Genomic DNA, 15,906 nt, shown 5'->3' on the forward strand with positions numbered 1-15,906 from the left:
AGGGAACTCAAAAACCTATAGCTTGATAACTCATTTTAAAGTTGTGTGGAAGCTTTAAAGTATGAAAGTAATTTGCAGTTGACTTGCAATTACTCAGGTTCAATGACATTAGTGGATCTTGCTCATGTTTTACTCCTCAAAGGGATTTAGCTGGCCATTCTTCACTAGTGATCATTCCAACTTAGAATTAAATTAAGAAGATCATAAGACTAGTCTGGACTACTCATTCAGAAACTCAGGCTAAAGTTATGGGGTTTGAATGTCCATTATGACAGGTAGGGGGATCTGAATTCAATAAAAGTCTGGAATGAAAAGACAACGGTGTTTACTGTTTACTTTTGTAAAAGCCATCTGGTTCATGAGTGTCCTTTAGGGAAAGATATCTGCCATCCTTACCTGGTTGGGCCTAGGTGACCCATTGCAATGTAGTGTACTCCAGACAATCACAAGTGGGCAGTAATGGTTGGCCTAGCCAGCAATGCCCACATCCCAAGGATGAATTACAAATAAAGTACAAAGAGGAACAGGGGTAGGCCATTGCTGTTTCCAATTCTAACCTTATCCTCCCAAAAGGTTAAATTTGTGTTGAGATGCTGGTACATGGGGGACAGACCTGTGCTACCAAAGCTTATAAGCCATTCATCACGTTTCAGGATAGTTAGCAAGGATAATAAGAAGTAAAAAGGAAAGGCATCACAGTTGAGTAAATTCTACTGCTACCACTATTTACTTACATATGTCCTTCCCAGTAGTGATAGTTTCATTAAAATCATCAGAATTCCAGCAGAATCGATTGCCCTGTTTTTACCAGCAAACTCAGGGTAGCCCAAGATTCACAGAGACGGCCTTCTTATTTTAAGTTTGAGATTAGAGAGAACTCCATAAATACGAACTGAGACAAGAGGGTATTGCTCACCTCACCACTTGGAAGTGTATCAAGAGCTGGCTCAGTCACAGGGGCCGTGTCCACCTTGTACGTGTCAAGCACAACATCGACCACAGACGTGGTTGCGGTTGTTAAGGTAACAGAAGGAGCTAGGCAGTTACTATCACAAAGGAGAGCCTCATGCTTCAATGTAATTGGCTTTAGATCAGAGCCCACTGACCAGGATTCACATTCCATGTCTGCAGAGAAAATTGAAAAAAAAATTAAATCTCACAGATTTGCAAAGTCTGACTGCACGTTAAAAAAGTATGATTCAGTCCCATAGCATTAGTAACAGCATTCTTCCTCCTTCAGTATTTATTTCTCTTCATCAAGTCATAATGCTAATCCTTCAAATTTACTGTCTGTATCTGGAACAGATCCATTAGTTCAAGATTATGAATCCGTGAGGCACTGTGGGCCATCGGGAAGAAATATATTCAATGACTATCTGTAATTTCACTGTCGAGCAGATTCCTCACTCTATCATTACCTTCAAGTGTATTGGTCTGCATACTAGAAGCAGCACCAGGCATACAAAAATAGGTGGTGTTAATCTGGTAATAGGGGTGTATATATGCCGAAGAGCAGAAGCAGCATATGATGTGTAGAGCTAAACAATGCTAGACCTAACACATGGGATATAAGCTCTACAGTCCTGTCACAGCAAATTTTGAACGATGCTGGGCAATTAAACTTATTCAAAGGAGTTCGACAATTATTGCCATCATAATAATGGGGGAGCCCAGCATATCAGCTCAAAAGACAAGGCTTAAGAATTTGCAACAATCTTCAGCCAGAAGTGTGGTTGAATGGATGATTTACATAAACCTCAACCTGAGGGATCCAGGATTATAGATACCAACCTTCAGCCAAATGATAATCAAGAATAGCTGAAGCTGCTGGATATTGTAAATGGCCCCTTAAAATATTCCAGTAACAGCAATGAAGACTTGTGCTCCAGAACCGGCTGTGTCCCTAGCCAAACTGTTCCAGTTCAGCTACATTGGGGTCAAGCCAAAATGTTGAACATTGCCCAAATATGTTCAACAGACACAAAAAAACAAGACAAATCCATCCCAGCCAAATACTCACTCTCAAACAGTAAATTGATTGAAGCTGTCACCAACACTGGTCTCAAGCAAATTTACTCAAAGACAATCAGCTCACTGGTGTTCATCTGGGTTCCACTGGGCTCACTCAGGTCCTGACATAACTACAGCCGAAGTTCAAGCATGGGGAAAAAAAAAGGGCTGAGCTCCAGAGGTGAAGGGATAGTGATTGCCTCTGACATCAAGGCAGCTTCTGAGAGAGTGTGGTATCAAAGAGCCCTAAGGGAACTGGAATCAATCAATGGTTGGAGTACATCTGACACAAAACATGTTTGTCATTGTTGGAGGAGGTCAGTCACCTTGGTTCAAGAGTTCCTCAGGCTCTAGACCCCAGGCTCAACCATTTGCAATGGTTTCATTAATGACCTTCTCTCCCATCATAAGGTCAAAAGTGGGAACATTTGTTGATGATTGCACAACATTGACCATCAGTCACACCACTTCAAGTACAGAAGTTATCCATATCCATATGTAGTAAGACCTAGACAATATCCAGATTTGGGTAAATAAGCAACAAGTAACATTTGTATCACACAAATGGCAGGCCATGGCTATTTCCAACTGTAGGCAATCATCCTTAGATATCCAATAGCAGTACCATCATTAAATCCAATACTAACACCTACCTTAGAGGTTAGCATTGACCAGAATTTGAACTGGAAAAGCCATTTAAATATTGTGGTTACAAGGGCAGGTCAGAGGTTGGCAATCATGGAGTCATAGCTCACCTCCTGACACCTCAAAGCCTGTCCACCATCTACAGGGCACAAGTGAAGAGCAGCATTCCTCATTCCTAACTTGGAAACATTTCACCTTTACTTCTATGTTAGTGGGTCAAAATCCTGGAATCCCCTTCCTAACAGCACTGAGGATGTGCCTATTCCAAACCACTTGCAGTGACTCCCACTGCAGTTCACTACCACTTTCTCCAGGGCAATTAGGAACTTTTGCAGAAATGGAATCCAGGATAATCTATCACCTAAACACCTTTAACATAATGGGGGCCAATCATTACACTATTGCCCCTGCATTGAATACATTTAATTCCTCTGTCCCTCTGTTTATTTCAAATTGCAGGCCTTTAAATAACTATTTCAATGCTTCAAAAATTCCATGCTCAGTTTGGAAGTTCCCAATAGCAATCAATTGTGTACTTGGGAGACCGGTAAGCGATTATCATCAAAGTCTAGGAATTCTCACTGACTTTTAACAAACAACTGTTGTTATAAAAAGATGCCCTGCAGCTCATCACTCTTCTGCTGAGCTACCAAACAAAAATATTCATTCCCGGGTGTGACGGAGAATGAGGATTAACTTCAACAATACAATTGGTAATACACACCACACACCAATCTGTTAAATTCCTATGAAGTTAAACAAGACCTCAACATAAAGCACACAAGATATGTTACTTTACTTCTCATAGTAGAGGAGAATGGGAATAAAGAAGAAAATAAAATCAGTTTCCTTATTTGGCTATGCTGCTGAACCATGAAACAAGATCTGACTCAGATTTTACGCTCCTAGACTGGAAGAGATCTACTACTGTAAAATATTACAGAAAGCAGGCTGCTCAACAAAATCAGTGCCACCCATTCCCTGTAGAAGGCCAAAATTGCATATCATCATTTCCAAGTCTAAGCCTACAAAAGAACTTATCAGGTTATTCAACCAAAGGACCATTATAGCTCAACCAAATCCTGTACTTTCGAAGCACAGGTCACTGGACTGTATCAAGGGAAAGGAACCCTGCTCAACTTTTTTACTTGTTAAACCGGAGCCTGGAGGTCAATACATGACCGTCACCTGAAGGCTAACTGAGCTCGGAAAACGTGGCAAAATCCTGAGTTCAGTCCTGGAGCTTCTTGCACCTGTTGTAGTTCATTCAATAGGCCTTCTGGATGGATGTTTAGTTTTTGACAACTAAGTGCATGTGGCCTTCTCCAAAATGGAATCCAGAGTAATGTCATGACACTTATTAAGCACTTTCATGCAGATGCAGGACTTTACTACTGGAGGCTCCAAGCTTATTTTGAATATATTCCAGTTCTACCAGTCCAGCTCCCACATAATGTTCTGCAATGTAGCATTAAATTATACAAATTAATTCCAATTTGTAAACAAGCACACAAAGCAACTTCCAGCACAAATTAAAAGCGGGGCATTTTTAGAAAAATGAATTTAGGCTAGTTTTTAAAAGGGCAAGCCAAACTCTGAAACAAAGATGTTACAAGAATACCTTCACTAAAGTCCTCTTCAGTCGAGATCTGTGTGAGTGGAGACTGCGGTCGGGAGTCACCTGCCAGGGAGTAGCTGTGCTCAGCTTGAATGTGCGGAGCAGGCGACAGTTCTGCATCCATCAGCTCACTTTTGTCCGAAAGGAAAGGATCATTGAAAAGGTGACCCAGCATATCCTTGGAAAGCTCATCCAACATCTCTGTGAAGTGCTAAGGAAACAATGCAAAGAAGAATAAGTATATACAATAGCAATGCAAAGTTCAGCCTTAGTTAAGATTTTCAAGAAAAAAAAAAGTCATGGAAGGTCATAGAAATTGGTAGAAATTAGATTAGGGACAACTATACTTTCTAACATTCGTGGTTGTATTGGGAAATGTATTTGAGTGCACCGCTTTCTTCTGGCAGATAATTACATGCAATGGCAACATGCCATCGTTTCAGCCTTCCTGGACAAGTCTTACAAAGAAGGTACAGGGCAAGGGTGTGCGTGTAAATTACTGCTGACAACAATATCAGCAGTTTTATTGATATGCTAGCAAAGCCCTGAGTTAAAGTGGGAGATATGGCTACAGGGCTCAGATTCTGCAGGTCTGCATGAGACAAAGTGATTGAATGTCTCTGCAAACACCGAATCTACCAGTAGAGTTACCATAGCTGACAGGAGCCTTTCTGCAGCAGACAGCTGAAACTCGGAAGCACTCAATGTGGTTGAAGTGAAGAAATTCTTAATGAATCTGAATTATTAATACACTATTTAATTCACTTCACTTCTCACAAAAGAAGCATCTTTGCAAGGAAAACAGGGCTCAATTAGAAGAGAATAAGTAACACACATGGAGCCTAAGGCTACCAAGGTGTTACCTTAAGAATAATACTCTAACACGAATGAACAGAGGATACAGCCCAAAGGAAAGCAAAATACTGCAGATGCTGGAAATCTGAAACAAATAGATCATGTCTTACAGTAAGAGCAGTCATAACTGGTCTCAAAACATTACTTTTGACTCTCTCTCTCTACAGATACTGCCACACCTCAATTGTTCTAGTATTCTGTGTTTGTTTGATATAGTCTAAAAAGGTATAGACTAGACATGACACCACATCATACAGTTACAATGGACCCACTAAACAGTAATGAAACAGAAGCAGCAGGCAGCTTATATTTGTTTGTTAAACTAGAACATAGCGAAAATATAACAATACAATAGCGTGGTTCTTCATCTAAAAAGATAATGCTGATGGGAGACTATTGTTACACTTTAATAGTTTCCATCATGTGTAATCTCAACAGGACGTTTATACCTACACAACACAAAGGGGAAGTGGGTTAACACAGGTGAGAAGAAATGAACCATTAATGAATAAGTATCAAAGAAGAACTGCTTGAACTGCTGAATGTCTCATTTGCAAGTTAGAAATTGTACAGGTTCCTTAAAAAATTCAAGTTCTGGAGTATATAATGTCAGAGTTTGAACTGCAGATAACTTTCCGGCACTTGAACAATGCTGGGAATTCATTCCAAAACGTGGAATATAGAAATATATAAAAGAGAATTAACATAAAATATAGCATTTGAACTGGAAGGCAACGACTATCTCTAGAGACACTAACCACATTCAGATTACTGACAGTACAGTCATTGCCATCGCCCCAATTATATTTCGTGATCACCACTGACAAGAGACACAAGACCTACAAGGGCAACTCAGAGGTATTATTTTGTGTGACAATAGAATTTCTACCTGACTCTCTGAAGCCTAACAACAAGGAGCACAACAGAATACACTTCACTTCTCCCATCCAAATCAGACCTCACGTCCAAACTTAATCGCCCTTGAGAAGGCAATAACAGTTAGACTTCTTCAACCATTGCATCCATGTGCTATTAATATATAACCACGATTTTGTCAGGAAGATAACTGCAGGATTTTAATCCAAAAACAACGAAGGAATGGTAACAGATTTCTCAGAACATCATTTGGAAGGAAATTCACAGATATCAACATTCTTAAGCATCTGCTGCTTTTGGGATAAAGGTTGAGGGGTTAGAAAGTGCTATCCAAGTTAACCTTGGTAGTTGTTGCAGCGCTTCTTGCAGATGGTGGACACTTCAGCCAGGGTACATTGTTGATAGAGAGAATGGTTAAAAAGTGGTGGTTGGGGACAGTTTTGCCTTGGATGAAATCATACTTAAGTATTAAGTCAAATAACATCAGGTTATAATCCAAAAGATTTATTCAAAATCACAAGCTTTCTCCGAGTTGCCCCTTTGTCAGGTAAAGTCGAGGAAAGCACACAAACACAGAATAGGTGGGGAGATCATTGCAAGATAATTCCAGGACATTAAGATTGTTAAAAGATAGTACCAATGGTATAAGTGGAGTGCAAACAGGCTGAATAGTAAGTTTTTGCAGGTGATCAAGAGTGTCAAACTGTGTGAGTAACGTGTAACAGGTGCATAGCAAGTGAAGGGATGAACTATGATCAAACTGAGGCAGAGAGATAATTACAAAAAAAAATGAAAAATAAGATGGTGCTACAGACAAACCAAGTGGCTGGAATAACATGACAGGTATAAGAGTCACATGATGAGGCTCTAACCAAAGTAACAAGTAATCCAAAACTGTACAAACTAATTAAAGGTAGAGAGATTATAACAAGTTCTCTAGCTGATGGTGTCAAAACAGAACAGTAAAGAAGATTTTACAACCCATCTGCTTCATTCTCGATCACAACGTCTTCATCTTTGACAACCAGCTTTTCATCCAGACACAGGGCACAGCCACAGGAACCAGTCTTCACCCCAATATGCCAATATTTCCATGCACAAGCTCAAGCAAGACTTGCTTGCCACACAAGACCTCCAACCAATGCTACACACCAGCTACATCAACATTTTCTTCCTTTGGACTCATAACGAGGAATCATGGAAATGACTGCATGACAATATCAACAAGTTTCATGCCACCTACAGATTCACCATGGACTACTCTTGAGAATCAGTCTCATTCTTGGACATTCGCATCTCCATCAAGGACAGACACCTCAGTACTTCACTCTACGGTAAGCTCATGAATAACCTCACGATTCTTCGTTTCTCCAGCTTCCACCCTAAATATGTTAAAGAAGCCATCCCCTACAGACAAGCCCTGCATATACACCGGATCTGCTCAGGGAAGGTGGAGTGCAAATGACACCTACAGACACTGAAAGACGCCCTCGTAAGTATGGGATATGATGCTCAACTCAACAATTGCCAGTTCTGATGTGCCACAGCAAAAAAAAAAACAATGACCTCCTCAAAAAACAGCCATGGGACATGACTGATAGAGTACCCTTCATTGTCCAGTACTTCTCCGGAGCAGAGAAACCACGCCACGGTCTTCACAGCCTTCAACATGGCATTCATGATGATAAGCATCTCACCAGGGCCATTCCTACATGTTCAAATAACCATTAAACCTCAAACAGACCATCATTCATGGCAAATTACCCACCCTTCAGGAGAATAGTGACCATAGCATCACATAACCCTGCCAAGGCAACCTCTGCAATGCATGCCAGATCATTGACATGGATACTACCATCACACGTGTCTACCTCCTATGTTTTAGGAAGAGATGCCCAGAGGTGTGGTAAATTGGCAAGACCATGCAGATACTTGGACAATCACCACATAGGAGAGGTCCCTCCAGTCGGGGAAACAATTCAGCAGTCAAGAACATTCATCTTTTGGATCTTCAGATAAGCTTCCTTCAAGGTGGCCTTCGAGATACATAACAATGCAGAACTGCTAAGCAGAAACTGATAGCCAAGTTCCATACCTATGAAAACAACCTCAACCATGATTTTGGGTTCATTTCACGCTACATACAAACACAACAGTATGGTGGGGTTATAAAATCTTTTAGTTTGTACATTTTTGGATTACTTGTTACTTTGGTTAGACCCCCATCATGTGATTCTTACACCTATCATGTTATTCCAGCCTTCTGGTTTGTCTCTAACACTATTTTAGTTTTCCTTTTCTGTATTTATCTCTCTGCCTCAATTAATCAGATCATGTGTCATCCCTTCACTTGTTATGCAGCTACTGACACATCACTTATACAGTTTGACAGTCACGATCACCAGCAAAAACTTGTTATACAGGCTGTTTACACTTCACTTACAGCATTGGTATTATCTTTTGGCACTCTTAATATCCTGGAATTACTTTGCAATGATCTCCCTGCCCACAAATTCTGTGCCTGTGCACTTCCCTCTACTTCACCTGAAGATAGGGCAGCACTCCAAAAGCTTGCGATTTCAAATAAACCTGTTGGACTATAAAGCTGGTGTCGTGAGACTTCTGACTTTGTCTAACCCAGCCCAATACCAGCATCTCCACATCATACTAAAGTGTTGTTGGAGCAGCAAGTACAAACATTCCATCACGGCCCTCACACGTTCCTTATAGCAAGCATCAGGAAGGTCATGTTTAATAACTAGTTTCAGTTTAGTTTAGTTATGGTCAAGTAATTGAAATTAATTTTTGGCTAACCCAATATTGTAACTGCCTTTAATTTTAATTAATGCTGCACACTGACGCACCGGTTTGACAGCATTTGACAAGTGAGATCCATTTAACTGCTGTACAGTATTACAAAGCCCATCAAAAGGTTGAAACTGCAAGTTCCAACAATACAAAAAACCTACACTATGTGAAAACCTCAAACCATCTGGCATCATTATTCTACAGGAAAGGCCTATCATGTGGGGAAAAAAATGCATTATACATCTACTTAGTGAACTAGTGTTTTGAGAAGTTGTTAAAAAATGTATTTTATTGCAAGTTTTGTGAAAATATCTGTTATGGTAACTTTAAAGGAGTGGTCATTGAAAGTTCACTGTAGATTTGAAAATTTTTTTAAAAAATAAAGCTTCCTAGAAATCATGAGACCAGTGATATCAGCTTGCTTTGCTGTAGGCCCCAAAGGTGAACTGCTTGTTTTTAACCTAGTTCATAACAAAGCCATGATTAACTTTGAAAAATATAGGAACTATAAAGAATTACTTGAATTTCAGCTTTATTTGCACTGGAACACACATCGTTTGTATGTGCAATTTAGATTGCGTTCAATGCAATGAATTTTGAAATCCAAATTTCAGAAATATTTAATTTCCAAGTACGGATGTATCATGTGAGGGGAAGCGATGTACTTTTTTTTCCTCATTTGTATACCTAACTTTTATACAGAAATATTTTGCATTGTTTGTACAATGTTCATTACATGGGACCCTGATCTATGGTATACAGTCAGTCACAAATTCTCAATGAAGTGAAAGCAGTAAATATTCTCACCTCCTCCTATCCTAAAAAAAAAAGCAGCACTGAAAGTACTTCCTCTACCAACTGGGTGAACCTATGCATGGTGCCACAAGACCATAAGACATAGGAGTGTAAGTAAGGCCATTTGGTCCATCAAGTCCACTCCACCATTTAATCATGGCTGATGGGCCATTTCAACTCCACTTACCTGCTCTCTCCTCATAGCCCTTAAATTCTTGATCTCGCAAGGAATTATCAATCTCTGCCTTGAAGATATTTAACGTCCTGGCATCCACTGCGGTCTGTGGCAATGAATTCCACAGGCCCACCACTCTCTGGCTAAAGAAAGTCTCCTCATTTCCGTTCTAAAAATGGACCCCCTCTAATTCTAAAGCTGTGCCCACAGGTCCTAGTCTCCCTGCCTAATGGAAACAACTTCCCAGATGAAGAGGAGGAACAATAAAGGGAAAGAAAATGCAGGCAGAGTGTGGGAACCCAAGGATATCTTTGTCATCCTCCAAACTCCTATTGCCAATCTAGGAACATTGGTGGCACAAGAGCAGATAGCCTTTCATGACTCTCTTTCAGTTAGTCTCTCATGGAGTATTGCTTATATATTCAACCCAATATTCCCAAAAAAAAAGGAACAATTCCAACATCCCATTCTCTCAAATATAAATAACCATCACCCTGCAAGTTCACAGTCTAAACTCCAAGTTTATGCAATACTCAGGTAAACAAACAAGAACATCTAGTATTTAAGGATCCTATGGAAAGCTGAACAGAATTTTTAGTAAACGTGGAGAAAAGTAAACTTTTTATCCCAACATTTTCTGAATTATTGGCCAATCTGCAAATGGTGGAAAAGGATAATATACACAAAACTAGGCAAGCAGAAATTACGATACTTAGCATTAAATTTCTATTCCAGACAGACACTAAAAAGGCTCATATTTGATTCATAGACATTTTAAATAAAGACATGCATATCTCCATTAGATGTTAGCCAAAACTGACAGTGTTTTTGGAACAACTTCTTTAATTTGAAATACCTCAGCTTTCACTGGTTTGAGAAGCAGCTTTGTTTTTAAAAGGGAGTTCATTTTTCTAATTCATGAGAAAGTGGCAACGATCATGAATGTTACTGGGAAGTACAGCACGCAAAGATCTATTCCTATTTAAATCATGCTATATTGTAGGATACAGTAACAAAAATAGAAATATTTCTATCAATTGTGCTAAGTTTGACAAAATACATTTTTCTTCATCTTTAATATTCTAGATCAAATCAAACAAGTACATGGTTTTCTGGCTAGAAACTTTGAGACTGTGATAAAGCACAGCTAATTCAAATCACCAATTCATTCACACAATAATACATTCACTTCCATTTGCTGTTTCATAGAGACAAACAAACAATCTCACTTGGCCATGGATCAGATTAAAAATATTCATTACTACTCTGCAGACAAGTTCTAACTACAGGCCTACTCGCCTAAACAATTCCACATGATTAGTACCACTGCAGGAATTTAAAACATCTGTCTCAGAACACGTAATGTCTGTTGTGCTCAAGTTTTACTCAAAACATTTGAGTTCAATATCAAGAAGAGTCATAACCAAGTCTTCAATTCCTCTCCAAATCTGCAGCGTTACCCAAATTGTCTGAAAAATGGCAAGAGTTCTCTCAAGTGACCTCTAATATAAACATCTGGTAGAATAATCACTTTCGCATCACTGCTTGGTTCAGATTATTAAATACAACAGAAAAACTGCAGCAGACAACACAGCTTCCACTGTTTTCTGATTCAAAAATATAAAGACGCTAATTTCACTAATTCCCTCAAACACACTTGCTAAAAAATGGTGAGAGTTCCAAGTATTAACTATTAAGTGAAGTTCGGTCAGTCAGTCATGGGCCTCAAAAAAAGAAATGGAAACAAGGCTGTCAAAGATAAAATTAAATTCACCATTGCCAGGAACACAGCATGGGCAACAGTATGTCAGTCATTAGCTCAATTCCATTTCCACTGAAAGTGAATTTTGTTCTCAAAGGCCTAATCCTTTTGAAAGAGTATTATACGCTTGTCACATCAAGCTGCTAGGTATGTGGAGGATTGGAAAATGAAGCAGCATGCTTTCAAAGTAATAATCAAGAATTTATGACGGTCACATGATCAGCATTGATGGAAATTTAGCAGATCTTTCAATCACCTGCCAAATTTATGCTGATTGATCAGAACAATCCCAAGGACATTTTTGGTCAAAGCTTAGTACAGTTGGTTCTGCTATAACATGTGTTCTGACAACGCAAATTGGCATAAAGACAACTGATGAATGGGGAACGCTATTTCTAAAACGTGAACTTGCGTTGGCTAAAACGCAATTTCATTGGTGCGCAGAGGAGTATGCATCGACATGATATGATATCTTGCAGGCTTTGTCCTGAGCATGCGTAATGTTAGCCTTGAAACAGTCATTATTAGATCTGAATTAAACATTTATTCAAACTGTGCTATCATTTGTGTTAGGCTTTTGAGTGGTTTTTAGCGATTTTGAGAGATTTTTTTTGGTGCTTTGCCCTTACCCCACTTTTCCCACAGGCTCTATTATTTCTATAGTGTGATTTTCTATAACGCAAATGTTACTCAGGAATGCAACTGTTGTGTTATAGCAGAACCAACTACATACAATGGTTTCCTAAATTCTTCATAGAAGCATAGCTTCTGTTTGAAATATAAAGAATGCATAAATGGTCATTCCACATTGCAAATCAATGCCAGCAGTTTGCAATGTAAAATGGTTTATAAAACAAAAATAGAAATTGGTGGAGAAATTCAGCAGGTCTGGCAGTTTCTACAGAGAGAGAAACAGTCAACCTTTCTAGTTCAGCGATCCTCCTTCAGAACTGACTCCTAAAATGATTCCTACTCAAGTATGAAAAATAAACAGCATTTGAATAATGCCTTTTAATACAACTGCTTGCATAATACATATTCATGACATCTGAGAAAAAGCAAGGGTATCAGTGATCAAACTCACTCAAAACTTTCTTTGTTTTGCCACAGAGAGCCGATGGAGGAAGTTAAAAGCTGCTAAAGGAAGATTGAAGGCTCAGAGGAAAGGCAGGGGATATTTCTGGATTCTTGCAGGGTAGTGGCGACAGAGGAGGACAGTGGGCTTGCTTCTGGAATTGTATAACAACTTTGTGTAAAGTACTAAAGCACACGTTGTGAATGGGAATTCCCCAGCAGACACATTCCATTCTCAGATAATAAAATGTGAGGCTGGATGAACACAGCAGGCCAAGCAGCATCTCAGGAGCACAAAAGCTGACGTTTCGGGCCTAGACCCTTCATCAGAGAGGGGGATGGGGAGAGGGAACTGGAATAAATAGGGCGAGAGGGGGAGGCGGACCGAAGATGGAGCGTAAAGAAGATAGGTGGAGAGAGTATAGGTGGGGAGGTAGGGAGGAGATAGGTCAGTCCAGGGAAGACGGACAGGTCAAGGAGGTGGGATGAGGTTAGTAGGTAGATGGGGGTGCGGCTTGGGGTGGGAGGAAGGGATGGGTGAGAGGAAGAACCGGTTAGGGAGGCAGAGACAGGTTGGACTGGTTTTGGGATGTAGTGGGTGGGGGGGGGGGGGGGGGGGAAGAGCTGGGCTGGTTGTGTGGTGCAGTGGGGGGAGGGGACGAACTGGGCTGGTTTAGGGATGTAGTAGGGGAAGGGGAGATTTTGAAACTGGTGAAGTCCACATTGATACCATTAGACTGCAGGGTTCCCAGGCGGAATATGAGTTGCTGTTCCTGCAACCTTCGGGTGGCATCATTGTGGCATTGCAGGAGGCCCATGATGGACATGTCATCTAGAGAATGGGAGGGGGAGTGGAAATGGTTTGCGACTGGGAGGTGCAGTTGTTTGTTGCGAACTGAGCGGAGGTGTTCTGCAAAGCGGTCCCCAAGCCTCCACTTGGTTTCCCCAATGTAGAGGAAGCCACACCGGGTACAGTGGATGCAGGATACCACATTGGCAGATGTGCAGGTGAACCTCTGCTTAATGTCCTCTACATTGGGGAAACCAAGCGGAGGCTTGGGGACCGCTTTGCAGAACACCTCCGCTCAGTTCGCAACAAACAACTGCACCTCCCAGTCGCAAACCATTTCCACTCCCCCTCCCATTCTCTAGATGACATGTCCATCATGGGCCTCCTGCACTGCCACAATGATGCCACCCGAAGGTTGCAGGAACAGCAACTCATATTCCGCCTGGGAACCCTGCAGCCTAATGGTATCAATGTGGACTTCACCAGTTTCAAAATCTCCCCTTCCCCTACTACATCCCTAAACCAGCCCAGTTCGACCCCTCCCCCCACTGCACCACACAACCAGCCCAGCTCTTCCCCCCCCCACCCACTGCATCCCAAAACCAGTCCAACCTGTCTCTGCCTCCCTAACCGGTTCTTCCTCTCACCGATCCCTTCCTCCCACCCCAAGCCGCACCCCCATCTACCTACTAACCTCATCCCACCTCCTTGACCTGTCCGTCTTCCCTGGACTGACCTATCCCCTCCCCACCTATACTCTCTCCACCTATCTTCTTTACTCTCCATCTTCGGTCCGCCTCCCCCTCTCTCCCTATTTATTCCAGTTCCCTCTCCCCATCCCCCTCTCCGATGAAGGGTCTAGGCCCGAAACGTCAGCTTTTGTGCTCCTGAGATGCTGCTTGGCCTGCTGTGTTCATCCAGCCTCACAGTTTATTATCTTGGAATTCTCCAGCATCTGCAGTTCCCATTATCTCACATTCCATTCTCACTTGCATAAAAGAAAGGTTGCTCACTTCAATGAGCAGTCAGGTAATTAACTGCAACAGGAGCAAACAATATGCTCACATGATTTTGCATCATAGTATCTTCATTAAATTAACAAAAAGGTGAAGTATTACTGCTTTACTGTTTCAAAATTCCCACGAGAAACTGTTGCAATAGAGCTTTAAGATCTGTTCATAAATCAATAATCTGATTTTCAGTTAATGATGGAGAAACACACTAATGGGAATTGTACCATCTAGATGCTTCAAACTAGTTCATGTTCAGTCACTGGAGACATCAGTATGCCTAGATGTCTCCTGGGTATTGATTTGAATAAGAGAAGGGTAGTCACACATCTGGAAGCCATCTGTGGATAGTGTTTTTTTTCCTCCTCAAAGGGCCTTTATTAACAAAATTCTGGGCTTACTCACACCCTTATGTGCATAGACAAGCCTTTCATTTACCTAATAAAGTCAGCAAACAGCCATTCACAGAAACTATTCCTCCCCCACAATTACACAGTGTCCAAATTCTAAGTTGAATTTACAGTACAGAACTTACTACATTTACAGCCAGAAGTGATTCCAATTTACTTGCCCTCTGCTACATTTTGAAATCAGGACAAAAACAGTACAGTATTCATTAGAAAACAGTGGTAACTCAAGAGGATGAAAGATAAATAAAAGAATCAAAATTTCTGATCTAAACCAGCTCACCTAAACCAAACGAGAAAACGCACATGTTAAATTTACTTTAGGAGTAATGTAGCATCAGGGTGCAGCTAAACTGAGGCCTAATCTGCTTTTATGCTGGATGCTCAAGTACAGAACTAAATTATTCAGACAGCAAGGATTTTTAACCAATATCCAGACAGTGTACTTTTAATACTGTACAGCCAAATCAATGCTATCCATCTCACTGCAGTTTCTTTATCATTGCTTATACCAGATGTCATCCTGTTTTCAAACATAACAATCATTGCAAAGAAGAATATTTTTGTCGAACACTGTGCTTGAAACTGCTTTTTTTTCCAATTTGCACATTTTAAAAACAGTGGACAGGAGGGAACCATGGCTTTAACAGCTACTCCTTTTTGAGGTTTTTAGGGTTGGAGCTGACTTCCTTGATTTCTTGGAGCAGTAATTACGGTTTTTATAAAGGACTTGATGTGTTTCTGGAACTTTTAAAAGAAAGATCAAAAACAATGACATTATAAACTGGGGGAAAGAGCTGGAGTTTTTGGGACGGAATGTGTGGGAGATCAAAGAATGGGTCTAGAGGTCAACAAAACAAAAATAAAAAAAAGCAGTGATCTCTCACAGCTGACTGACTGTGAAAGTACAGGATGTTGCAGCTGTACAGGACATTGGTAATCCATTTTTGAAGTACAGCATTTAATTTTGGTCTCCCTGCTACAGGAAAGATGTTAAACTTGAATGGATTGAGAGAAGACTTACAAGGATTTGGCAGGGTTGGAGGGTTTCAGTTATAGGGAGAGGCTGAATAAGGTGGGT

At 40.6% G+C, this 15,906-nt stretch overlaps 1 protein-coding gene across 1 annotated transcript in view; it reads right to left on the minus strand.

The window, feature by feature from the left end:
• creb3l2 (cAMP responsive element binding protein 3-like 2) overlaps window positions 1–15,906 on the minus strand; it is a 74,031-nt gene that overhangs the window by 42,822 nt on the left and 15,303 nt on the right. The window contains exons 2-3 of the mRNA XM_048548744.2: window positions 4,277–4,484; window positions 917–1,125 (exon numbers count right to left, since the gene is read on the minus strand). Of these exons, the coding sequence (XP_048404701.2) occupies window positions 917–1,125; window positions 4,277–4,484 (417 nt within the window). The remainder of the gene's footprint in view (window positions 1–916; window positions 1,126–4,276; window positions 4,485–15,906) is intronic.

The sequence above is a fragment of the Stegostoma tigrinum genome, chromosome 18 (genome assembly GCF_030684315.1).
Source record: "Stegostoma tigrinum isolate sSteTig4 chromosome 18, sSteTig4.hap1, whole genome shotgun sequence".
NCBI classification, from domain to species: domain Eukaryota; kingdom Metazoa; phylum Chordata; class Chondrichthyes; order Orectolobiformes; family Stegostomatidae; genus Stegostoma; species Stegostoma tigrinum.